General features: G+C 48.3%; 1 protein-coding gene across 1 annotated transcript in view; it reads right to left on the reverse strand.

Moving 5' to 3' along the window:
• COL13A1 (collagen type XIII alpha 1 chain) overlaps window positions 1-26,590 on the reverse strand; it is a 93,338-nt gene that overhangs the window by 32,790 nt on the left and 33,958 nt on the right. The window contains exons 5-21 of the mRNA XM_077784784.1: window positions 26,447-26,473; window positions 24,659-24,709; window positions 20,930-20,965; window positions 19,441-19,467; window positions 18,617-18,643; window positions 17,521-17,547; window positions 17,389-17,415; window positions 17,087-17,113; window positions 13,262-13,327; window positions 9,683-9,790; window positions 9,189-9,230; window positions 8,342-8,368; window positions 7,579-7,614; window positions 6,251-6,313; window positions 5,639-5,665; window positions 1,840-1,884; window positions 107-139 (exon numbers count right to left, since the gene is read on the reverse strand). Coding sequence (XP_077640910.1) covers window positions 107-139; window positions 1,840-1,884; window positions 5,639-5,665; window positions 6,251-6,313; window positions 7,579-7,614; window positions 8,342-8,368; window positions 9,189-9,230; window positions 9,683-9,790; window positions 13,262-13,327; window positions 17,087-17,113; window positions 17,389-17,415; window positions 17,521-17,547; window positions 18,617-18,643; window positions 19,441-19,467; window positions 20,930-20,965; window positions 24,659-24,709; window positions 26,447-26,473 — 696 coding nt within the window. The remainder of the gene's footprint in view (window positions 1-106; window positions 140-1,839; window positions 1,885-5,638; window positions 5,666-6,250; window positions 6,314-7,578; window positions 7,615-8,341; window positions 8,369-9,188; window positions 9,231-9,682; window positions 9,791-13,261; window positions 13,328-17,086; window positions 17,114-17,388; window positions 17,416-17,520; window positions 17,548-18,616; window positions 18,644-19,440; window positions 19,468-20,929; window positions 20,966-24,658; window positions 24,710-26,446; window positions 26,474-26,590) is intronic.

Genomic DNA, 26,590 nt, shown 5'->3' on the forward strand with positions numbered 1-26,590 from the left:
GTTCCGACAGTCCCCATCAGTGGGAGCCGTCCGACCGCCTTCCAGCGCCTTGCGCTCTCCCCGCTCCCGCCCGGGCCCGACTCGGGCACTGCAGCCCAGAACTGACCTTCATCCCTGCGGCGGCCGTCCCGGGAGCGCCCTGGCAGAGAGGAAAGACAGCAACACCTTGGTTGAAATTAATCGGACAGAGATTTTTAAAAACAAAACAGCATCAGTCACGTGAAACTAAAAATGCAAAAATCCACATCTTCTCCTTTCCACAACGCAGAAGTAATGCTGTAACACCACACAGCACACGTCCACATTCCCTGAGCAGCTGTTCACCTACAGCAGTGGCTCTGGGTTCCAGAAAGCTCTTCCAAAGACAGGCACCATGAGCAGAACCCAGTCAAGACAAACGGATTTCCACCCCCACCGCCCCTGGGTTTAGTCCTGCAAGTGAAGCAAAGGCCAACAAGCAGAACAGTGTCAAGTAACTGAGGAATGCAAAGACAGACCAAGGACATAACCCCCACTTCAAGGCTGGAGCCCAGACACCTCAGCTCAAGCATCCTGGGAAAGGCTGGCTCATACCCTAGAGCCTTGGCCTGGCTATTCCCCCTCAACCTGTTCTTATCACAGAAGACAAACCCTGCAGTAAAATGTTTCCAGGAGAGCTCTGAAGCCAGACACCTTAGGGGAAAAGCTACACTTCCAAGCACTGCAATTCAGGTGTCATTCTGCAGTGTGCAAGCCACCACCACGGGACCCTGGAGTGCAGGCTGCCCTGCCATCCTGGACAGGTGCCTCAGGAGGCGGCTGCTCCCACAGGGACTGTCACATTTCCCTCAACAGCACTGATGCAAAAAGCAGGTTGTCCCTGTCAACCATCCTCTCTGAAATCTCTGTATCCCCTGTGTTAGCATTAGTTAGGTCCTGGTTAGGAAAGGTCCAGTTAAAAAGGCAAATATGAGGGATAACTAAGGAGAGGGGAGGGAGTGGTGTTAGAAGTTGGGAAATATGAGGGTGTGGGATGTAGCACATGAGGCAGTGCAGAGGACTGGGAGCCAAGTTCAAAGTGAAAAAATCTTGGAAAAGTTCAAACAAGGAGGAGTGGGGAGCCAGAGAGCAGCAGGATCATACCTCTCAGCTTTCTGAAAGAGAAATCGGGGACAAAAGCTAAAAAACACAAGGACAGAAGATGGAGATCAGGGATTCTATGCAATAAATGGGGGGAAAAGCATTCCACATTGTCTCGGGGTCAGTAGGTTTTAGTGAACACAGGCTAGAGTCATGAAAGGGATAACATACAGTCAGTGCCTTTGGTTAGGCCTTCGCAGAGCCTTGGGATGCCTGTTCCTCATTTTTTAGCCTTCAAACAGCAGTGAATGCAGATCATGTTATTTTCTAGTATTTACCCTTAAACTCCAATCCACAGACATGCAGAGCTGCTCACACACTGACCCTAATTCATCCCTGCATTAGCCCAGGCTCCCACGTGAGCAGCCCGGCTCATCCCAGCTGGGCTAACACACACCTGCAGTGGTCACCTGGGACAATTTACAGAATGCCAATTCCCTACAAACATCAGCGAGTGGCTGCTCTCACTGGCATAAAGCATTAAGATCCTGATGTTGCAAGCATCAGACTGGGCATGCCATTTGCTCTGTAAAACACATCTTCCCCCACCACTGCCTTCATAAATGAGGCCTAGTATTTTGCAGTTTAGAAGCATGAATAATTCAGCTGAGGACAGTCACTGGCTCACAGACACACACACAAATGCCTGTGCAGCAGGGGCAGCCGAGTGCTACAGGTGAGGTCAGGCAGACAAGCATCACTCCTCTGGTTACAAGGTACCTTAGAGCCATGTCTTCCTGGCAGCCCTGGCATGCCTCTCTCCCCCTGGAAGCAGAGCAAGACACACAGAGAAAGACAGCAAGAGACAGGAGATGAGCAGTCCCAGGGCTCCACGAGGAGAGTCCAGGGCACAGGTGATGAGACTCTCCTGAGAGAAGTAAGGCACAATTTTTTCCACCTGACTGCCCCAGCTGGGGCCATTTCCCATCAGTGGCCCCTCTCAAGACTTACAGCAGGACTGACCCCACTGGGCTGCCATAGCCTCCATACCCTGCTACCACATCCCACATTCCAGCACGCTATAGGGCACAGGGAGGCACTCAGCCTCCAGTGACCCTGGGATGAACAAACCTATTTGGAGAGACAGAGAATCCAAGGGTTGCCTTGTGCTGTTAGCCTGAATTCTGTCTTCTGATAACTGGAAAATGAAACATCTTCAGGCAATCTGCATATTGCCCCTGTCATTTTGTTCTGGGTGTTTAGTCCTTGTTTGGAATGGCTATTTAGCAGGGAGATATATATATATATGTTTTTTTTAAAAAAAAGTTTTTGTAATTACAGCATCCTGTTAACTGTATTTTGTAAAACACCTTCTAATACCATAATATACGCCTAGTGTGGCCACCTCCTGCCCTACACAGACTACTTAACTACCCTATTTTCAGCAGTAAGAAAAGTAAATCAATAATTAGGAATACTATGTACTAGAGAATGTGAATTGGTCTCTCTCCTTCCCACCTATGCTCCCTGTCTTTTTTAAGTGAGACCCAGCAGGGAAGACCGATGCTTCCTGCTGGGAGACACCCACCCTTGCTTGCAGAGACCACCCCCATAGGGCAGCCCAGCCTCTGACAGTAATTCCCGTTCCCAGAGACCTTCCTGGAAGAACTGCCTGCCTGAAGAGCTGTTTAATGATTTTGCCTGCAAAAGCAAAGCCCCCTCTGTGAGAGGGAGCACGGTAACCCCCACAGGGGGAGTCAGAGCAACCACCCTACACTGCATTTCCTGATGAGGCTGGCACAGCCCCCGGCAGGATCACACAGGCACTAGGGCTAATTAGAGAGGGCAGCAACAAACGTGACACTACACCACTGAAGCACAGAAAGAAACCCAGTGCCAGAGAAAAAGCAGGAAAAACAACTCTGCAGAACATCTTTAAGCCCTTAAGTGTTTGAAAGCCATTGTAGTGCAGGGAGTACCCGCTGAGCTGCTCCCTTTGTGCTCCCTGGTGCCCCGGGAGCTGCACACGGTGCTGCAGCCGGGCAGCAGCAGCAGCCCAGCAAAAGCAACGCTGGAGCGGTGCAGCCAGGTCAGGAGCTGGGTACCAAAGGCAAATCACCCAGCACTGCTCCCCAGGGGGTTTCAGGAAGGCAACCAGCAGCACCTCCCAGTCCCATGCCAATTTAGGAACCAATACACCTCCTGAGTCTCATGCTGATTTAGGAAGCACTCCGTGTCTCTCGAAGTTAGGCTACACCTCTCCACTTCACACAGAAACCTCACACTCTACCTCCTGTGAGCAGCTTTATCCCCACTGGGTGCAAATGATGCCTCACGCTGATCAGCTCATCAGCTGCCAGTTAAAACAGACACCGTTCCTTTTTGCTCTTTACTGTGAGAGGCAAATTATCAGGGCTTTATTAAGAAAGGCTGTGGGTGCTTTATGGCTCCTTCCTCAGCATGAGAAAAAGCCTTATGCTATGGATCTTTCAGGGGAAAAAAGCAAGAAAATATCAGTGAAGCTGAATGCGACAGGCTGGGGGCACAAAGTCAAATGCTCATTCAAGTGGCCCAGGTAATCACAAACACTGCTTGATGACCTTAGTGAGACACAGATTTTGGTCCTTACATGACCAAAGTACAAAGGGTGGCCACAGAAAAAACAGCTGAGACACAATCTAGGTTGTGCTGCACCTGCCACTGGGTGGAGAGAGGTGATTGAATGAAAAAGGGGGCTGTGTGATACTAGGGAATCTCTTCAAGCCAGGGATATTCTTCACTGCCAGCCAAAGCAGTGATATTCCACGTAAAATTGGCCACTACAGCTGACCTATGAATCATGGTGTTTGTCCAGGGCTCCTCAAGGCAAAGAGAAGGTAAAATCTAGTCTAGGTAATTGGATCCAAAGTTGGAAGATTTAAAAGTTTTCCAGAGTCCTAATCAATCCTCCTAAGTGGGATGACAACAGAAAGAAGCAATTTCCAAAGACAACAAATACACGTGCTGTTGGATGCTCAGGAACTGCTACTGAGTGAGGTCTGGCTGCTGATTTAAGAATGTGTCTGCACTTCCCTTTCAACATCTCTGAGCAAAAAGAAAGGAAGTAAAGAGAAAAGTGACCTTGACACTAACAAATGATAGTCTGTGTGTGAAAGAAGCTGCTGTTTTGGGGCTGTGGAGGTGCCCCTTTGGAGTTGCGATTTAGTATCCCAAAAAGTGGGGTGGATTTAATCTCTGCTCTTCCTGAAGTGGGGTGTATAAGACATAAATAAAGGGCCAAGTAGCAAGACTGTGTCTCCAGGGTGGTCCTGAGTCAGGGAAGGCTCCCACTCTCTGGATGACCCTGAGACATGACTGCAATACCTGAAGACTTCCCCTTTGCCAGAACTCACATGAAGAGCTGGCTAGTGCTTGTACATGGGCATGAGCAAAGCAGGTGTTCCAATGCTAGCAGTGAAACATGGGAGTTTCAGCAAGGAGTAAACACAGCTTCTCCTTTCAGCCTTTTCTCCTTCTCAGGCAACACTCTGACTTTATTCCTTCAGTTCATTAATGGGAGATGTGCTGTCTAGAGAGCAGCAACCAGCAAGCCCTCAAATCACATCAGTTCTGGGGGCAATTCCACCTTCATTTACACTGGCACAAACAGGAGCAATACCTTTGTGCCTGACAGAATTACACTGATGTGGAGATGGACACATGGAACCTTTGGACTCTACATCCAGTGTAGTATTTCTGAGGAAATATTGTTTTCTTGTAGGAAGAAAATCACTGCCGCACTGTTCAGCTATAAGCCCAGAGCCTGCATTCCCAAAGAACATTTCTTTAAACTCCAAGTAATGCATCCTTGGTAAGCTCTGAAGGGGCCTTTTCTCTCTTCAAACAGTAATCCACCCAGATGGAAAATATATAGAAAGTGTATGTGCTGCACAATAAATGAGCTGCATGCCACACACTAAATACTTGAAATGTACGTGTCACAGTTAATGCTTTTCCAAATATTACAGGACCAGTCTTTCCTCACGATGTCTAAGATGTATGGCATGACACAGTGTGCTCTGACTGCCATGAACACTTGCCAATGTTGTAATGTTTTAAGCACAGCCTACACTGAGTAATATACTTTAAATATATGGGTACAGTAAATTTCAGTCAAATAGATAACATCTGGGCAGAGACCATATGAGCCTGTAAAAAGTGTCCAGAAACAGACAGAAAAGCTGGTGCCAAACCTCAGCCTGAATGGCGGAGTTTGAGTGGATTTGATGCGTCAGCTAACCAGATTTTATGAGGAAACCCCAACCTAGCCCATCAAATAGAGAGATGTAACAAATCACCAGCAAGCTTCATAGGCAAAGAAATGCCTTTGGTAAGCATCGAATTCCACCGAACGGATGAAGGCAGCATTTACTGCCTGAGCTCAGACTGCCTGTCTGTGGTCAGAGCACAGATGTGTACTCCATCAAATACCCCACAGAGCTGCCTTGCACCCAACTTCCCCTTACAATCCATCAGCCCAAGGAGCAGTATCTCCCAGGTAATCTACTGTGAGTTAGAAAAACGTATTTGTCATGCCTACCTTTATGCCATCATCCCCTTTTTCACCCTGCCCAGCAAAGGAGAGGAGAAAGGAGGAAAACAGGGAGGGACAGTAAACATAAAGGAAAACCAAGCAAGCAGTAACAGCAAGAGATAAAGTAGCCAAAAGAGGGGTGTGATAAATGCAACCCCAGCACTCCGGGTCTCCTCACAGCAACATGGTACCAGTCAAGCACTGGCTGCGGCCCTCCCCTCCCTAAAGTGCAAAGGCACTTTAGGTCCTTGGAGTGGATGCTGGAGGTTGTCCCTACTAACACTTTTCTACATTATAAGGGTGTAGAAACCATTAAAGCATTTCATGGTCCAGGGTACCTTCATTTTCACAGCCCTGGTGAAAAAGCTCCTAAATGCTGGGTTGGTTTTATTCTTTAACAGGGGACTTTGTAGGTCCTGGTTCAGGACAGCATGGAATCACCTTGGCCAACAACTGCCCAGATTCTTCACACAGGAGTAAGTGTTCCTTTCTATGTGGTTCATTCCAGGCTCTAGAGAACTGTCTCCAGCCCCTGGCCTTTGATATCCCTTTAGGACAGGCATGTGCCACTAATCTGTCCCTGAGAGGTGCCCCCACTGACTCGAGTTTAAGGGTTACCTTGGGGCCAGAGGCTCCAGGGAGGCCATGGGCACCGGGCAGGCCTGACTCGCCCACCTCACCCTGAGGAAGAGAACAAAGAAAACAGTGGAAGTAGCAAACATAGCAGCAAGAAAAGGAGCTGTGGGGTGCCAGAAAGGTCAGCAGAGGTGTGAGAGGGATGTCCCACACTGAGGTGTCCCACGCACACCAACCTACCCCTGGGGTCTCTGGGAGACGAGCACCACTCTGCATCAAGAAGGACATTCAGCGTATGAAATGTATGGAGTGAAAGGAGCAGTCCCATATCCTACATCATAGCTGAGTTAACAACTTTCCTCAACATTTAGCCTTCTTTTGCCTTCCTGTTAGGATCTGGTCTCCAACATTCATCCACTCCTTCCAGCTTTCCCAGGGAAAGCCTTGGACTCATCCTTCAAGATCAGTGTGGGCTCTTGGCTCAGCGGTGACGAGCCAGACAAGTTGTTTCATATAAGAGCAGCTGGTAGGAGAGGCCCTCGCTGTGAGGTCGCTGCCGAGAGCCGCCCGCCCTGCGCACAGGGAACAGGACGGGCTCCTAATGGAAAACCCGACGGTTTGCTGGGAGAAGGGGCAATAAATCCTGTCTGTCTGCAGGAGTGGGCTGTGGTCTGCAGGGGCTGTAATTTCCACTTCCTGACACAACAAAAACTTCTCCATTTATGCAGAGCTAATTAAAAAGCTCTCAGGTCTTGCCATTTTGCTTGCAGAGCAGCCATAAAGCAACTTGGAGATAACAGGGGACACAGGATTCCTTCCTGCTAGGAAAATTCACCTTCCCCTTCTCCAGCTGCCATCTCTTTAGCAGTATCTCTTCATTCCCTCTCTCCCGTTTGATCTTCCTTTGTGTCTTTCCCCTGTGTCTCTTCATTACACCCTCTGGGTTTGACAGCCCTGCTGTTAATCAGCTGCTGCTGAAGGCATTAGGGCATTGCCAGCTTCTGTCTTTTAACCCAGAGCAGGATTGACTCTTTGCTGTATCCCAGAGAGCAACAGCCATGGATCTGACCCTTTTCAGCCTCCATTTGGGTTTGGATGCATAAGAAATGCATTTCAGCCTGGAAGTGGGTGTAGAGAGGCACACACACACGGGGAGATACTTTTTCCATAGCTGCTGGAGAGTTAAAGGTAACTCTGGGCCCAGGCTCTCTTTACACAGGTGACAGCAGGGAACCTGTGGGACTGTTGCAAAGCCAACAGGAGTAGAGCTCCACAGGAGGCTCCAGCACAGTCCACAGATTTCCAGCCATGATTCCAGAAAGCATCAGTGCACTTAATTCATTTAACAACAGTGGATCTTCCCTCCTTACCTTTCTGCCAGGGTATCCCTGAATCCCAGTGTCTCCCTGCAAAAGGCAAAAAGACAAAAGAAAGTGAGGTTTGGCCTGAGAGGGACACATCTCTGCCCTTTTCCCTGGGTATTGCTGGGATGGGAGAGCATTCCATGGGGAAAATTTGCCTTTTGCTCAGTGATCCCAGTGAGCTGTCCCTTCTGACCCATAGGCCAGCATTACCTGCACTGGGCTAAGCCCTAGCAGGAAAGCCATGGCACACAAGTAACATGTGTCAGCTCTGTGCCCCAACTCCATTGTTCCAATCTCCTCACCCAGGCTACATATCTCAGATAAAAACAAATTAGGCTGGGTGGCTGCAGCTGAAAAACAACAACAACCACCCCCTCCCTTGCACTTTGGCAAGTGAATAAATGGGAAACCGTGGCAGAGTTAACAATAGCATTGCAAAATCCATTCCTGAAGCACTGGGAAATGCTTTGAGAATGGAAGAAGCCAATAAAGCTGTGTGTGGCAAACAATTTTGCAAGATGGGCTGATGAGGCGTGCCTGGCTCAGTCAAGATGCAGCTCAGACGTGTCGCCTGGATGAAACCCATGAGTCAGCACACGGGCCGGGCCCCAGAGCAGTGCTGAGCTGGGTTAGAAATCCTTCTCAGCTGTTTGATGTAACCTCTTTTACCCCTCCTCCAACCATCAAAATGTACACATCTGTCCTTATCAGGAGAGTCCATCTCTGCTCATCATCTTTCTACACCTCTAAGTGAGGTGAGATGTCTCACCTTTGGTCCAGGAGGCCCAGGTAAGCCCTGTGGATAAAATCAAAACAGACACTGGGGTTGGAAATTGCAGACATTACATGGACAGCAGGGTGATGGAGGGATGCTGGCTGGTTTGATTTGAAATACCCCTTAGAGATTTGTACTGGTGAGCTCAAACATTTCCCATCTATCATGTAGATATCTTAGTCCATACACTTAAACAAACTTATGCACATAGTGCTCTATCCCCCCAGGTTTGTTCTTGCTGAATTTGAAGACTAAAAAGCTGCTTTGCCTTATGCATTATGCTTCAGAATCTTTTCTGTTTCTCTGGCTTGCTTCGGGAACTTGTTCCCGCCCACTGCAGCTCTGGAGTAAATCAAGCATTTGCAGCTTCCTCTGGCAAGCTAAACAGAGAGAATATATTAACAAACAAACCACTTGTGTCTCTAAATGAGAAATAACCAAACAATTTACCTGATATGAACCATAAAGCATACCAGACATGTGTGTGTAAATATAAATAAACAAAGTATCTATGCAGGAGCTGCCTATGAGCAGGCAGGAAAGGAAAACTACTCTAGATATGCTCTGATGCCTCTGCCACCTGCTTTGGCAATTCAGGTGTTTAGCCATCCTGTCCTTGGCTCCTCAGAGAGAGATCTCTCAGAGAGGAAATGAGGTTGCTGACCCCTGTATTGTGTGTGGAGAGGTACATTTGCCTCCAGAGATGAGAGTTGTTTTTCCTGCTAGCAGGCCTTGAAAACTCTTGGAGATGGAAGCTGCTTTAATTCCCAGTGGCTACAGAGTCAGCATGCCACGTTTGCCCCTGCAGCTCCCAGGAACGGAGCTGGATTCTTGTACCCACCTTCCCATCTCTGCCAGGCTTTCCAGGTTCTCCTGCTCTGCCCTGTTGCAAGAGAGAGGTACATTAGGAGCACTTTCTGTCCCCTGCCTGCCATTCAGCAATGGTATTATTTTATAAATAGTGCTTCTGCTCCCACCCTCCTCAGCTGCTTGCTAGGACAGGGACAGGACTTCAAAGGGGTGGCAGGGAGCACAACAATTACACCCCACACATTACTTCCTCCCCGGGGCCATCTGCAGGGGCTGAGGAGGGGGAAATGAGCCTGCTGTCACTCACTGTGTGTCCAGATAGCAGCAGCGTCCAGTTCACATCCCTGCCTTTCCTCTCACTCCCCTCTTTCCCCAGAACTTCTTCCTCTCCACACATCCACTTTCTCTGCAAGCTTCCTGTCCGTGGCTATCTCACCTTCACTAAAAGAAACAGTGCCCAGAGGAAACAGCCTGTGCCCTAGGGGACGGGGAAGCAGAAGGATTTCGGCTTTGGTAAGGACTTACAGGGGGTCCAATTGGTCCAGGACGTCCTGGGATTCCTTCAGGTCCAGCGGGCCCTGGTGGACCAGGGGGCCCCGGGGGACCTTGGATCCCCGCCTGTCCTTGTTCACCCTGCAGTTTGTAAAACAAGAGTTACCAGCAGGCAGAGCAAACCTTTCACACCATCACCCTAAGGGCCCAAGGCAGGCCAGCCTGACTGAAGCAGAGGAGATAGAAGCAAGTCCCAGGTTACTGCCAGGAGAAGTTTCCAAGAGTGATGGAGAGCCCTGCTGAGGACAGCTGGGCTGCCTGGGAAGCAGGAGCCAGCACCTAATGGTTTGCAAAGGTATTAGAGCTCCCTTCTAGAGGGATCTATTGATAACAAAGCAGTCCAAAGAGACCTTTTTCTTCACTGAGTCAGCCAAGTAAAATTTATGTGTTGAAGATCAACATCTTTTGAGTCTCTGAGGAGGCTTTCCAAAGCATTTGACAGTCACATGCGAAGCAAAGCCTCCCGTGACAACATTGGCACTTCCAGGCAGAGCCACAGTGTCTTACCTCACCCAGTTTTCCCCCCATACTATATTTGTTGGACAACACTCCCTCTGTTTTGCCAAGGACCAAAAGTAGAAATGCCACAAACCCAAAAGAAAATAACACAATCATCATGGCATTCCTGGAGCCCACCCAAGGCAGCCCATATACACCAGGCAGAGCCTGTTTTTCTAAGATTTAGCAAGGCAGTGCATGCTGAGCCACCTGCCATTTTCAGCTCTCTGAGATGGAGCCGTTTGAGCCAGTTCCTCCCCAGGCCCCTCAGTAGCCACTCAGTGGCTGTGGCTCATGCCTCAGCAATGTCATCTGGCCCAAAGGGCCTGGACGTGGCACCAAGCGGCACTGAGGAGACAGTGGGTTGGAAGCACCATGTTTGAATACCAGACTGCTGATCTGTAATTGATGAATCCAGCGAGCTCCTAGGGCACTGCGGCACCTGTGCTAAGCTGTTCACTTTTTAAACTCACCTCCCATGATAAAGTACCACAACACCTTACTGCTAGTGATCCAATTTAAATCTGAAAAACTTCCCTTGGTGGATCCATGGGATGCTAGAAACCAAACAAGGCTGTATCTCAGTTAAAATCAGTGGGTGTGCAGTTGGGTCTCCACTGCATTTATCCTCTCTACAGCCTTATGCACTGGAGGAAAATGCATGAAATCTGTCCGCTGTGCTCCTACCAAGTTTATCCTGGCTGCCTTTAGTAAAACATGCAGATACAGGATGTTTGCTTTATTTAGAATGATAAATGAAAGTAATAAGCTGCAAATTTCATCCTTTCTGCCATGAGCTCTGTTTAAAAGAAAATTTCCAAGACGTGGGCCAGGCTCACGAGAAGCTCGGTCATATGTGGAGCAACAGCCCTTTTCCTGTGCCTCGCTGCCCAACCCGCAGCCCACGCTGGGAAGCCTGCAGGGCCAGACAGGAGGGGTGCCCTTGCTTCTCCCCATTTTTAGAGTGGATCTTCCTGTGACCCTTGCAAGGGAATGCAAGTTCCTTCCTAAGCCTCCTTATCCTCCATACTCAGTGTTATTCAATTATCCTGTAAATGGTCTCATAGCTTTTAAATATGGAAGGTAATTTGGATCTAATGAAGATGTTGGGAGGACACTGGAATATATTTCTAGATTTCCTCTTGCCTTAACCTCTCATTCCAGAGGAAAATACCTTCCTCCCACCGCATCTTATAATATCCCCAGCATGGGTGCACCATGGGAAGGCAAAGGGGGCTTTACCCATCTTACTTTGGCTCTCTCTCTATTCCCACCTCAGCTACTCTCTGCCAGCCCAGTCCATGCTCTGAATTTAGGGCACTAAAATGCAGCATGGTGCTGGAACGGGGTGCTGGAGGGGACAGGGAGCTGGGCAGAGCAGGAGCCCTGCCCCAGCACAGGGAGTGGCTGGAAGGAGCTCACCCAAAGTCCTGTTTGCATCACCCTCACTTTGCTGTCTTGGGCACAGCAGGCTTTGTTTAGACAAGTGCCCATCCTTGCAGATCTCTAAACACACGAGGTGTTATTACCACATCATTACAGTCTCATTAATGCGTTCAGCACAAAAGGACCCCCACAGAGCTAAATGGACAGTAAGTGGATACAGTAAGTGGGAGATCAGGTGTCATTTCCCTCAGTTGTCATTCTATATTTTTAGCTGCCAACTGGAACTATTTTTCAATTCTTTTAAACACTCATCAGCCACCCTGACTGCACTCCACCAATGCAATGCTTGCTCAGCCACCTCACTGAGGACTCCACTCAGCCCATGCTTCAGCTAAGCCCCAGCCTTGGTCCAAACACTCCTCCTGATGTGCTCAGACTAGCAGCAGGATTTTCCTCTCTTCTAGGTGCTGGTGCTAACATCCATTTTGCAGCCTCACTTTTTTTCTTAGTACTCACACACTGAGCTCCTGGAATTGCCTGGTGCTGTCAGACCCGTAGGAGCAGACCACACCCTGTTGCATTCAGAGACTAAATACAGCAAAGGCAAAACGGATCACGGCAAAACTCTCCGGTGAAGTTTTCCTCTGTGGACAGAGGGAATTTGCAGCCCTGGCTGACGACAGGATGTAGGGCAGCTATTCAAGTTTCCCACTTCATCCTGGAAAGGAACTTTAGCTTTCAAAGCCTTCCCAAGAGGTCAGTCCTTGGCCTGGCTCTCCAGACTGTCACTTTGAAGGGCAAACAGTGCAATCCATGGGGCTCTGTGTGGTGTGAGTGCTGAATCGATAGAAACTGAACTGAAACCACAGGCTCAAGTGGGAAGATCAGGATTTGTCCAGAGCTGGGCAAGGACCTGGCACCTCATGGTAAAGGTTTCTTGTATCGTGCAGCTCCCTGCTGGCATCGACTGTCTAGACAGGCAGCAGGGTGACAAAACCCAGCCACTTAATAAAGAGTACCCAGCACACTTCAGAGGAGTAATTGCAGCAGTTTGTCCACACAGGAAAGCTAATCCCAATTGATGGAATGAGGGAGCATAAAGTGGGCTCATTAAAAGCCACATGAACTCTGACTATGGACACTTATTCACTATTCATATATCCATAATTCACTTTATTAATTCATTCCCAAAATAAACTAAACATGAATTATGGCCCTGGAAACCAAAATAAATGTGTTTACACAAAGATTTAATGAAACCATTCTAAGAGCTTATTTAAACACATTTCCCCAAGTGCCTCAGACTAGACTAGCCCTAAGAAGCATTTGCCTATTCATTCATCTCAGTTAAATTTCACAGACCTTAGATGAATTTCAACAAGAGGCTTCCAACCTCTTCTGGAGATTGAATATGCAGGAATTGACTCCTTAAGGGAGGAGGCTGCTTGTCAACAGCCCCAAGAACAGCTTCATGGCCCATTTCTTTTAGTTCAAAAATCTGGCTTCACTGCATTTCTTTTTAGCAACATTATCACATGAAAGATTTCCTCCACTTTAAAGCCTGAAACTCTTGGAAAGCCCTCTGTAGGGGAAGAAAGACAGGTAGCAAAGCTGATTAATTGCAAGCATTGGGATAAGCTCAGAAACAGGCAACAAGGAGAAGTCTACCTGGAAAGTGCGTCTCTTTATGACCGGAGGTGGAGCCAGCCGCACTGAATTGAGGAGAGGCAGCAGCTGAAGAAGATCAAACCAGGAGGTCGCAGGGCAAAGGAGGCCATTAGGGCACCGAGAGTCAGAGAGCAGCCAGGGGAGAGAACAGAGAAGAGGGGAACAGAGAGACTGCCGTGAAAATGAAGCCCAGCAGGAGAGCGGCGCGGGGCAGGCGCAGCACAGGTACCTGCTGGCAGACCTCTGAGCTCCTCCGTGCTGCTCACAGGGGCACCCACCAGGGGCCAGCCTGGCAGGGGTGGGGTGCCCACTCACCATCCCAATGCCCCCACTGCACAGAGCTTTCACAGCTCCCTCTGCTCAGAAACAGAACTTAGCCAGGGGATTTCTGACTCAGCTCTGATCTCCTTAGAATTGCTCACTGCAAGACATCCCTCAATGACTCTGCTAGGGTGTCCAGCAATGCGACTGTTTTTCTTAACTTATCATCATCAGACTTGGGGCAAGTGTCAGAATTACAATTTTTCCAAGTTTTCCAAGTGCAGTTTTCTAGCTCTCTTACAGGAAACCCAGTGTATCTCCAGGCTCACCCCTCCTCCAGGTGTGGAAGGGAGCAGAGAAAGCTATAGCTGGGGTCAGCAGAGAGGTCCTGCCCTGGTTCACTTAACTAGGCAGACACAACCACCATGGCCAAGGGACAAGACCAGGCCTTGGAGCTGGACACCTAAACAGGGCATTGCCCTGGAAACCTGCACTTTGTTTTTCCTTGCTCAACAGTATCATCACCTTCTGACTGCTTATAGCCAGGAATGCTGCCTTAGGGCACAAACCTGACCCGGACACACAGAAATCAAATGCACTAAAGCTCAGGAGCATTTGTTCATCCTTTTGCTGTATCTAGTTTCCACTTGCATGCACACTGCTGTCACCCTGGCACCCACCATGTCGGCTCCAGGCCCAGGAATGCTGCTCTGGTCTGATCCACTTTCCTGCTCCTATCAGTTTTCCATTGAAGCTGCTCTTGATTTACATAGGGAGAGGCGATAGAGCCTTTCTGTGCTTGGGCACAAAAACGTGTCCATGTGTGACATTTCCCCATGTGAGCTGTGCACTCAGATCCCAGAGGTGTGCCCACAGGTGTCCCACAGAAACCACAGACTTTCAAGGAGTACATTTTATTCCCTTTAAACATTGTACTTCATGTATGCAGTGAAAGCAATGATCCAGTCCTGTTGCAAAGAGAAGCAGAAACCCAATTTTGCAGCATCATGATCAGGTGGTTGGGTTCGAATGCACTCATCCAGACAGCCACAAACTATCACTCCAAAAGCAGTGCTGCTGGAAATTCAGCTGGGCTGATTTTACCCAAAGGCAACCTCCCCTTTCTAAAAGGCAGTGCAGGAGGCCTCTTAGCTCAGGAGAGCCAGCTAAGCTGGCTTTGCCTGGCTGCTTAAGTGCTGAAGGGTATATGAAATATTATACAGCTTACAGGGAAGCTGATGGAGGATGCTGGAAAGGATAAGGAGGAAAATGGAGAGAACCAGTCCTGAAAACAGGCAAGACAAGACCCTCCAATGGATTCAAGTGAGAAGAAATCTGAAGGCACTTCTACCCAGCTCCTGCCCTGCCCCCTCTGTGTTCCAATGGGAAGTTTTTTCAGAAGGCAGTGTGCAATATTGGATCTGCACTCTCAAGTCTTTGCACCAGGACTGGGTCCCCTCAGACCACTACCCACAAACCTTCAGCGTAAGGATCTGGTTAGAGCGCAGGGCTGCAAGTGTGGTACTTAGGTATTCCTGGGGAACAGGGAACACACACGAGACAAACGGGGTCAGTCAGACAAACAGCATTTCTGAGAGCAAATGTAGCACAGCTGGTCTCCCCATTTCCCTGAATGGCACTTTGCAGCAGCTTGAGTGGCCCTCTCACCCTGAATGGGCAGCCCCAATGCCTGGGCTCATCTCTCACTGCAGTGCAGGCCACACAGACTCATATAGACAAAAAAATAGGAAACTGCAACAAGAGCAAACACACATACCCTAACCTTGTATTTCCTTCCTAAGAAAACAAATACAAAACAAAACTGAAACATCATCCCCCGTTTGTCAGGATGCTGGTTTTCATTTCCTCACCCAGAGCATCTGACAAAGAACCTTATCAAACAGAAAAGCAAGAATAAATTGCAATTCGGTCAGCAATGTCACATTTTTGCAACACGGCCCATCCTAATTTTCATTCAGGGAGGAACAAAGTACTGCACCTCTGCTGGCTGGTCTGTGCCTCCGGCTCCCTGAACTTGCAGTTCAGGACAGCCTGTCCTTGAGTTGATCTGAGGACAGTCACCCTTCCCGTGAGCATGTCTCCACCTTGAACAACTCATAGGCTTTTTATAATGTTGAGCTTGGTGCCTCATGAGACCAAAAGTATCTCCATGAGAGGCAAGGAAACACTGCCAGGATGTGAGGCTTTGCACCTACCATTTTCCCGCTGTCAGAGCCCTGTAGCTCACCAGCCACCCTACAACCCTGACCCACCAAACCAGTGTGCTCTGCCCCCAGGCCTGGCCCAGGCTATTTCCAGGGATGCACCAGCTCCCTGCCCAGTGCCACTGCTTTTCACCTTGAGCACTGGGGACAGTCAGAGACAAGGGCTGTAACAGGAATTCAGGGCACTGCTCGGGTGACCAGTATTGTTGGCTTCTTTTTAACATAACAATCTAGTGAGCCGGCTCACTAAATAAACACAGCTGACCGGCTGTTATTGCACGGGGGACTGGCACTTCCCCACAGCCCCCTTCTCCCTTGCTGCCAGACGAGCTCACTCTCCAGTGGCTCTGCTGCTCCAACCCTGCTCCCTCTGGGCCAGGGACCAGAGCCCAGCTGATTATCCGGAGGACCATCAAAAATAAACAGAAAGCTCTTAAGCTTGTCTCCCTGTACACCCAGATTACAAATTCCAGTCACTTCATATGATGTCGTTCCAATGCATTTCCAGTGGATTTTCAGCACTCTGGTTGTTTTTAGAACTGGTTAAATCCCCTCAAACCCCATGATGTTCTCTCTCCATTCTTGGCTGCAGCACATGCTGACCAGGCCAAGACGAAGGGGCAGGTGGGGCAATATCCTGGCTTTCATCAAACAGTTGCTGGCATCAACCATCACGCTCAGCCTCTTCCTTGCAGGGAGAAAGTCCACCAGGCTTGGGGACCAGCACGGGGACCAACTCACTAGGGACCTGATAGAGCACCACGGCCAGGCAGTGCATGGCTACCCTCAGGCAGGGAGCATAACCCTTCCCTTTGTCTCTCTATGCAGGGATGACACCAGCATGACTGAGAAGAAAAAGGGAGGAATGATGATAGAGTTTTCCCCAAGTCTTCAAACCCCACACTGCTCCAGGCCACACAACCAGAGCAGAGGCTGTGGAAGCAGCACGGAGCCAGTGCAGCAGCTCAAGGCAGGAGTGGGTGACTTCTACTCCTCCAGAAACCCCAGGATTCACTGGGTTGTGGGCTGAGGTAGTGGACCTTCCCCTCTCCAGCACAAAGCACAGGAAGGTCTCCAGGAAGCAGAACTGACAGCAGCTATCTAGGGGTCAACTCTGGTGGGCAGGAACAGACAGACCGGAGAACCAACATCCCTCCTGGAAAACCTTATCTGCTGCTTTTCTGCGAAACACATCAATCAGCCAAGCACTGCCCCGGGGGCCCAGATGACGAATCTTGTTAATGGAACAATCTCTACTTCCCACAAAAAGCCATTCAGACGAAAGAGGATTAACATGCAGGAAGGCACGGGACAGAGGATAATAACGCTAATGACTTACCCTGTGCGGGTACTCTGCACACTGACCCTGTGAAAGAAGGGGATTAAAAAGGAAAGGGTTTAAACCACAGAGGCGACCAAAATAGGCACGCAGGGTCAGATCCAGAAGGAGTAAACCATTGTGACTGTATCAAACTCAGTGCAGCTATGCCAATTTGCACCTGATAAGCACCCTGCCTCCTGTCCTCATCCCCTGAGCCCTCTGCTCTTGGTACTCCTCATTCACAGTCAGATCAAGCAGCACCAAGTCCACCAACTCCCTTCCTCTATTTTAACTTTTAACAAGGCCCCCATTGAAATTACCTTCTCTCCTTTTTGTCCTGGGGGTCCCTATAAGACAAAAGTGACCAAAAAAGCCTCAGTAAATGAAGGAATTCAGTGAATGCAAGGGGAAAGGGATTAGGGTGAGAGATGGGATAGAGATGAAATACTTACAGGTTGTCCCCTGGGACCTGCAACACCCTTTAAAGAAACATAGAATTTAACATGGGATGATTTTCCATTTACAGAGAGAAAAAGACAATGTATGGAGTAGACGAAAAACTGAGCTTTTAAAAAAAGTTGTGATGAAAAGTCCCAAGAGAGATCCGGGTTCCCTTTGTTACTCTGGAGGAGTGAAAAATACACACATGCTCTGGCTGCACCACCGGGGGGGGGAAATATTAAAGGGAGAGGGGGAAAAATCATCAGGAAAACACACCCTTATTGTTCCCAGGACCTCAGCTGACAGCGCGTCTCCTCAGCCGAGGCTCTGGGATGGAACCAGAAGCAGCCAGGACTGAAGCCTGAGCTGGGATTGTGCAACAGGGGAGTGGGGAGGGGATCTTCAACATGTGCTTGCCAGAGGGCTATACACTCTGGCTCAAAAAACAGAATTACAGAATTAGCAGAAGAAAACATTCAACACTTCAGTGAGTGAAGGTGACTACAGAGCCTCTCTCTTGATCTCTTGACATACTCATATCTGGGATTTCATAATTAGAGATGTCAAGAGGAGCAAGACACCATTTGGGCTTCCATAAAGTGCAGTCTAAGTTTATCATTTTCAACCAAAAGAGTTTTAGTATGATGCACATATGAAACAGAGCTTCAAGTGGGGGCGGGGGGGGGGGGGGGTAAACCACATTTAATACAAAAAATACTCTTTTTGTTGTTGTTGTTAGATAAGTTGAAAGCTGCCAGATGAGTTTTCAGAAATCTTTCCATCAACTTTTACTTGTCCTATGAGGCCAACCACAAAAAATGTCAGCTCCCAGAATATATTTAAAAAACATAATTGCTAAGTGCAAGGAAAACACATCCCATGCATAACTAGAGGGTTGCTGTTGTGGCACAATGAATGTGCAAGCCATAATGCAAAAATTACAGACACGCATCCCAGCACTGCTACTATGAAGTTACAGAATTAGGGATGCAGCTAGTTCATCAGCTGAGGTAGGATTGCTACCCTGCCCATAAGCTTGTTTCCAGCTGAGGCACAACATCATTGCAAACCAACCCATCACCCGCAGACAAACATATGTATTTTTACCATCTCTCCCTTCTGTCCAGGATGCCCCTGCAAAAGAAAGGAAACACACATCAGCTTTGGCCACTGCAGACTCTAGATGATGTTGATTTAACAACTTCTGCTGAGTGAAGTGTGTGTCCCCAGAGCAGTACAAGAAAGGTGCAGTCGCATTTTTCTTGGGGGTGAAGTTCCTTATGGCAAAAACAGGATCCTGCTGCATGAAATTAGAAGCCAGAGGTATGTGCTACCAGCTCCTTCTCCATTACAGCACTGGAGGAGTGTGTAGGGAAGCTGGATGCATGGCTGTTACATGGAGCTATGGGTTTCATGTCCACTGGCTTCATGGAGAAGTAGCTTGTTTGTGCCCAGCTCTGAAGGATGGGAAGAACTTGGGTTTCTACTGCAAATCTCTAAGGACAGCATGGAGGTCTCACAGAGGTCTTTAGGATCCTTCGCTCCTCTACTGCAGCTCTTTTCAGCATGGCAGCAAAGAGAAGGAAGCTGTTGGCTAAGGCAGAGGGCTGATAGCTCGGGGATCTGCTCTGCCTGTCTGATTCTGGGTGGGACTGCCTGCTAAGGCTGTCTTTGCAGCAGCCAGGCTGCTGCACTTGTGAACTGCTATTTTACAGATTTACCTAGAAAGGAATAGGCCATACTCTGCCTTCCCTAAGCTCCTGACTCCTGCATCTCCTCCTGCTTGCCAACCTCCTAATTTTCTTTTAATCCATGCATGTGCATGACATTGCAAAATAATCCCCCTCTAAACACACGGTATAACACAGAGGCTGCAGCACAGTGGAACCTAGCAGGAGGCAGGGCAGAAGCCTGTAGAGTTCTTTGCTCACCGGTTTGCCGTCCAAGCCAATAGGGCCCTGAAATAAAAGAGGAAAAATTATAAGAAATGCTTTCCCAGAGTGTCTGTCCATCTGCCCCAGGAAGCACTATGTGCCACAAGACTGCATAGGCTGGGGTGATATGAGGTGACTCCTTGCCCTCCTGTCCAGTCCTGGCAGGTCCCTGGCCCACTGAGTACCAGCCCAGATTTCAAACTGCTTAAGCAGGGACTTGCTCACTGTCAGGACCTTCCAGCAGCAATTGATTAATAGGCAATTTGCAAAAAAAAAAAAAAAAAAAAAAAAAATCTCAGAATTAAAAATTCTACAGTGTTCAGTAAACTAGCTGAATATCAGTCGTTTTCTCAAGACTTTGATTTAAAAAGGCACCCACCTACCCACCTTTGGGGGAAGAGGAATTTTTGCGAATGATAGAATAATAAAAGTGTCTCAGGGAAGAGGTGACATACAGCTCAGCACATGCTGAAGGTACTGTTTGATGAGAAACAGGCTCCACAGAGCTGTCCCACCCAGCACTTTCTCATGAGCTGGGCCGATTTGTTTTCTGCTCCTCCAAAAGCCAAAGACCACAAGGGCCTGGAGAGATCTGCTTCTCCTCAGCTCAGGGGCAGCTCACAGCCCCCCTTGTCACAAGGTGCAGAGCTGTGGAGCCCAGTCAGACAGGGGGAGACTGCCAATTCCTCCCATTTTCCAGGCATGAGAGTCCCCCCTGCAGACCTGCTCTGGCACGTCCAGTGTCCTAGAGCAGCAGCTGAGCTGCCTGGCAGGAGCAGGGATGTGGGGGGTGTTTGTGTTTGCCTCAGGCTTCCTAGCTGTCCAGGATAAATGCATATGAATCAATAGCAACTGTTGGAGCTCTTCAGCAGCCTCAGTGCTTCAGAGAGTGCTGCCAGCAACTCTAGGATTGAAATGAAATTTGCTTTGCCCTCTCCTGGGCATTATCTCTGTTCCCTCACAACTGTGCTGGAGAAGAATTCCCCCTTATGTCCTTTCCCTTTGGCATGACCAGGGGGTTCAGCCTAGCACAGTCCCCAGCTGACCCTCAATAGGCCGGGCCTTTTTTGGATCCCAGGCACTTGCTACTATTGCAATACCACCTAAAAGCTGAATTAAAGTTGGAATTTCCCCTATCTAGGGGTTGTTTTCTTTGTTTGGGTTAGGGGTATCTCTTAGTATGGTATTCTTTTACCAACTATATAACTATGTTATTTTAACACTTGGGGCTTTTTTATTTAATTAATTTCCTTTCAGAGTTGTGTGGTTTGGTTTAGTAGGTTGTTTGGGGTTTTTTTTATCCCTAAGTATCATTTAAAAGAAAAACAAAAGTAGCAGAAAAACAAATGAAGAAAAAATTGCTTTTTCCAGTGGTATCAGATCAGGTCACTGGTTCCAGGAAGAAATGATGAGATAAAGCAAGCACTTATGAGGCTTCCTAGTAGTATCACACATCCGTACCTCATAAATTAAGAGTTACACTTACCGGGAATCCAGGAAAACCTCTTGTTCCAGGCTGTCCCTGGGAAGGATGAAACAGACACAGCAGTTTAGAAGAATTGAAATGAATTTTGATGGATCCTAAGACCTCTCTACAGAGCCTTTTCTCCAGCCTCTGACCAATTTTCCTACAACTATCCGAAAAGATACCAAATTCCCCTCCAAGGGGAAAGTGTCTTGGGAAGGAGGGGAAATCTCTCATCCCCACTCAAATTTGTACAGGGCCAAGAAAATGCTGGAGCAGCTCCAGTTTGGATTGCAAGCAGTTTCCTTGAAGTTTCTACATTAATTAAATGGGTGTCCCTAGCCCATATGTTAGGCTTTCGGAGTATATTCCAGAGGCTGAGCTCATCTTATGGCAGTTCTTGCTGCCATAAACCTGAGATGTTTAATGCAGGGTGCTGTTCTGTGCAAGACAAGCCTTGCAGATCACTGGTGTCTAAATACAACCATCCCTCTCCTCCTCCTCCACTCATATCCCAGCTCATTAATTTTCCTCAGAAATAATTCTGGAGATTATTTTTTTCTTCTTCTTCTGTTTTATTTTTATTTGCATCCTCTGAGAGCTAAGACAAAAAGGAGAGTTAGGCTGTGTGATGAGAGGAACATGAGCACCATGACTTTTCCCCCTGCTCCTTCCTGGCTAGCTAGCTATGGCTACCAGTTTGGGATCAGGTACAGCAAACACTGGCTTGGGATGTGTTTGGCAGCTTCTTCATCTCCTACTTAAGAACAACAAAGAGACAAAATGTCCTGGCTGTTAAATTTTTGTAGTTCTTCAATTTTTGAGGCCTGTGACAAAGTCACAGTTACCATAGCTTTGTTGGTATCCAGGAAAGATACTACTTCATTTAAGGATTTTTCAATCTGTTTTCCTAAAAAAAGGTCAGGAAGCATATGGTCCATCTGGCCCAGACTTCAGCAGATCTTGAAGCACTCTCATGTAGATAGAAACAGCCGGATGAGGTAAATCCTGTGCCACGCTCATCAGCTGACCACTGTGGCATCTTGCCTACCCTGAAAGCCATGCTCTGTTGCCAAAATGCCCAGCTTCCTTATGTTCTCTCATTCTGGGGGAAAAATGCTTTCTTCAGCAATTTGAACTACCATGGCTGGACTGCTGGAGCCCCACAGGGGTTTCCTAGGATAAAGCTGGGCATAAACAGGGCACATCTCTGCCTTAATTAGCGTGATCCCATGTGGTGCTGAGGGAAGGAAAAGGCAAGGAGGAGATGGGGCTCCTGGGCTGTGAGGTTGAGGTTTGCCACAGTAAAGCAATAACAATCCTTGGGGAAACCTCAGAGTTGCACTGATAGGGAAAACCTTCACCTCCAGGTAACATCTCCAGCCACCCTCTGTCTGCAGAGACTCAGAGAGGGTTTACTCCTATGGAGGATGAGCCCAAACAGCCTCTTTGCAGGGTGTGAGGGATGCCCTCACCACAGAATCCCTCACGTCGCACTGTAGAGTTCTGGTTTTCTACACGGTGTTAGCAGAACCTAATCACATCTGCACTATTTCTTTAGTTCTGCAAAGTTGAACTTGGTCAGCTTTGCTTTGCAAGATACACACAAAACCACCTGGCCCTGTTGGCCAGTGACCAGGTGGGAAGATAGGCTATAAATTAAAGGATCTGTCCACCGCTGGCTTCTGAAAAGGCAAGAAGCAAGAAGAGCCTAGCCAGAATTCTGGTTCCCCGTTGAACACCTCCCTGACAAAAAGTGCTAAAAAAAGAATTAGGGAGAAAACCTGGAAATGGTGCAATTTGGCTTCCTCTGTAGACTACAGACTGCTGCTTCTTTCTCCTTGGAGGACAGCAGAATGATTTGCACAGTATCACGCCAAGACAACAGTTCAGCAGCAAGCAATTCCAAGAGACTGTTTTTGTTGGGTGGCTGGTTTTCCTTGTCTCCTTTTTAAAATGTTGATTGTATGAAGTATGTAATCCTGGGAGCTGCCAAATCATGGAGACCATCTGTTTCTGCCACTATCGGTGCACTGTCCCTCTCTGGCCAGGAGTTAAGCAGCTCTGAGCTCAGGCAAAAACTTTAACCTCCAAACAAAAATCTGGAAACTATTTGTATCCCACATCTTCCCGAATGGCCCCTTGGCCAGGGTTTCCGTGTTTGTCTTCAGTGCTCAGCCATCCTTTTGACCTATCACCAGCTCCCCAGGAAACTGGATCATCTTCACAGTAGGCTTTGCAGGGGGAAGGTGTGGAGTTGGGCCAGTCCTGGCACCTCAGGGCTTTCATTAGTGTAGGCAAAACCCCATTTTAGATACCATTTGCCATCTAATTTTTCTGCTGCTTTAAAGATGCAACGTGTTCTGCACTTTCCCAAACAGCAGCAAAGGCAGCAGCACCAAAGCAGACAAAACTGTCATGCAGCCCAGACACGTGTCCTTCAAAAAACGGTCTCCTTTGCAGGACCTACGAGGACAGGACCTGATGGCTTTTCTCTCTGATTAATGTAATTATACTGTTCAGAAGACTGAGAGCCAGAGCTTGTAAGAAACAGCAAAAGCAACGGGGCACTTACCCTCCAAAATCTGCTGTTTGTGGAGCAGGGTGGTCTTGCTCAGACCTTGGCTTGAGAGACTTGCCAGCTTCTCTTCCTTGCCTGGACACGTGGCCAGGGACCATCTGCTAGGCATAAAGCACTTGGGGAGACCCATTTGGGCTTTGGTTCTGTCGCTTCTCAAACTCCAGCATCCCTGGCAGGTGGGCCTGGGGACCAGCAAAGCTGTTTTTTATTAGAAACACTTGTCATGGGGCTTTTGGGAAGTTAATTGGAAAGCCAGATGTAGCCAAGTGTTCGCACTGCCTGGGTCTCTCTCACTTGACCTCGGCTGTGAAACAAAGGTTGCCAGCAGCCCATCCTCTCTGCAGGTCAAGGACGGTGCTCTTCACAGGTTAATCAAAATCGGAAGTGCCCACTGGGAGGGAGAGAATTGAATCTCCAGGTCTTTTTTCATGGAAATCTGATGGAGGCTGTGCAGGGATAAAGTGGAGAGGTCTGGCTGCACTCGCACAAAAGCAGAGGCTTGATGGCTGAACCACAGTGCAAGAAGCATCCAGCATTTAGGGCACATAAACACACCAACCCCTCATCTTGCTCTTTTTTTATGACCTGGTCATTGCAAGAAACTTTGTCTAGGAGACTCGTTGCACCTTGTAGAGACACTTTTACTGGACGAGGGTGCAAAATCCTGCCTTTTCTCAGCCAGGTAAGTGGTAACCATGCTGGCAAAGAGCTTCCAAGATTTTGGGTACATGACAAAGACCTCTGAACTACCCTTTGTGAGCTCCCCAGTTACTGGCTTAGCTCTGATCCTGCCTGTCAGTAAAATCAGGGGGCATGTTCCCTGCTGATTAAACCAAAGGCTGAAATTAGTTAGGCAAAGGGCAACTTTTCTCCAAAATTGATAGCAGCCCTGTTGCACAAAGGAAGTATGCTTCTTCCTTTTAAAAACAGGACTTTGGTTTCCTTGCCAAGGGAAGGCTTCCTCATTTGTTCTGGAATATGAGCTATAATTTCATTATATATAGTATATAATAGCAGTATAAAACCAAGGCTAACTCAACATGAGAACCACATTATACAGGATCTTTGCTCTTTCCAGCTGATGCTAAGTCTTAATGCCCCTCCTATGCCTTTCCCAGTAACTTGCCCACATCCTGCATCAGACAAAAATAGAGAGAAAAGCTACTTACGGGTGGACCGCGGGGCCCGATGACGGACATGCCAGCTTCTCCTGGAGCACCCTGCAGAGAGACAAAGCAGAAGAAAAGGTGTGAGAACAAGGAGAAGAAAACACAAAGACAACTATATTCCTGTCAAGACTGCCGAGTAAATGAGGGTGCCTTAGGTGTGAGATCTTCAGGGCTTATGGGGCAGTTACTGTTCTGCCTCCCCCAGCTCCTGCCTGACACTTTGGGAGAAAAGATGTCCTTGAGAGCTGCTCAGATGTGCCAGAAAATGGAAGCTGCACAGCAAGAAGAAGTATAAACACATAAAACACCTTCTGGCAAAACAGAGGTTCTGCCCCATTGCAAGTGTGAAAGATGGCTTGAAACCCTTTATGTTTCCTTCCTGAGAGTTCCAGGAGGGTTACGTCCTGCAGAAGAAAGAAAAAGAGGGATGTGCTGGGCTCCAGGGAAATGGGAGCTGCAGGCAGCTTATTTGGCTGCCTCCAGAAATGCCTCGCTTGCATACTTTCAGCTCAGTTGAGACATGGATGAAAACAAAGCAAAGTGCTTGCTGGAAAAGGAAACAGCTGCCTCTCCAACTCCTAGCCACCCACAGTGTGTGATGGGCAGGACATGTCACTCTCTTTGGAAACACGGTGTATTCCTGAGAGGCAGCTCCAGAAGTGCCCATGGCTGAGGAACTTTGGGACAGAGCATCCCATAAACCAAGCAGCCTGCAAGAAAGCAAAGCACTCTGCAAAACAAAGCTATGGACTGCCAAAGACTTAGGGCTCTCAGGGAGGCCTCTGGGGCAGCAGGAGCAAGTAGGAGTGATTTTTTTTTTCCCATTGTTTGTTTGTATCTATCTGCTGTCCCTTCATGAAAACTTTGGCCAGAAACAAATGCAAGGATATGCAGAGAAAAAAGCAGAATGGCTTTGGGTGAGAAATTCTGGTCTGTTGGATGTTGGTTGGCTCCAATGAGCAAACAGTGAATATAAGCACAAAGAATCTCCATCCTACTTTCCCCTTCTATGTGGTGTTTATCCCTCTATTATGAAGAGGCACAAATGGGTCTGGTATGGTACTGCAGAGATGACCTTCCTTGTCATGCAAATATGCATACCTTTCTTAATTTCTACATAGTGTTATTAAATTATTCACAAATCCCAAACACCTCCATTTCCCTGCTCTCACAGGTGGGAGGTACTCACAGCTCTGGGGCAATTATGCTAACACTGAAATGCCAAACACTTCAAAACAGGGGCCAGCAGTAGGATAGCTTTGTAAACCAGCACTTCTTTGTGGGTACAAATCTTAACTCACTGAGCAGCAAACAGTCTGTGAGATGGTGTCCCACAGACCATCAGCTTTCCTCAGCAGGAAGAGGTCCCACCATGTCAGAAATAGGAGCATGCCATGCCACTTTTATTTCTTGCTCCCACCTGCACCAGGGATCAGGCTAACCTGGGAGGGAGAGGGGAGCTGCAGGTTGGTTGGGGCAAGCAGAGCTGCCAAAGGGTGTAGAAAGTCAATGGTTAAAATCCAGGAAGCCTTGAAGGAAGTCCTGCATGTGCCCACTGGCTCTTATGCTGTTAGTAAATTGTCATAAACAAGAAACACAGCATCTTTAGAGGCTGACTGGCCTGGAAGGAATTCGGGAAATATACTTGCACTGACACAGAAGATGGGCAGCCCAGGGCTGTGGAGGCCCAAAGCTGGCTGCAGTGGCCATGACTGTGACAGGGGAGCTTGGGCTGGCCCTAAAAGAGGACAGTTTGGGGGTGCTACAGGCTACAAGGAGCTGACTCACCTTCTCTCCAGATTGCCCTTTTAGTCCCTGGGCCAGTGGCAGCCGTCACAGCCACATGCAAGGGGGGCAGGGAAGAGAGAGAAAGGAGAGAGAGACAAACACAGGCGTCAGCGGCAAAGGCACACTCTGCCGCCCCACAACCCT

Source organism: Lonchura striata, chromosome 7 (assembly GCF_046129695.1).
Source record: "Lonchura striata isolate bLonStr1 chromosome 7, bLonStr1.mat, whole genome shotgun sequence".
Taxonomy (NCBI): Eukaryota; Metazoa; Chordata; class Aves; order Passeriformes; family Estrildidae; genus Lonchura; species Lonchura striata.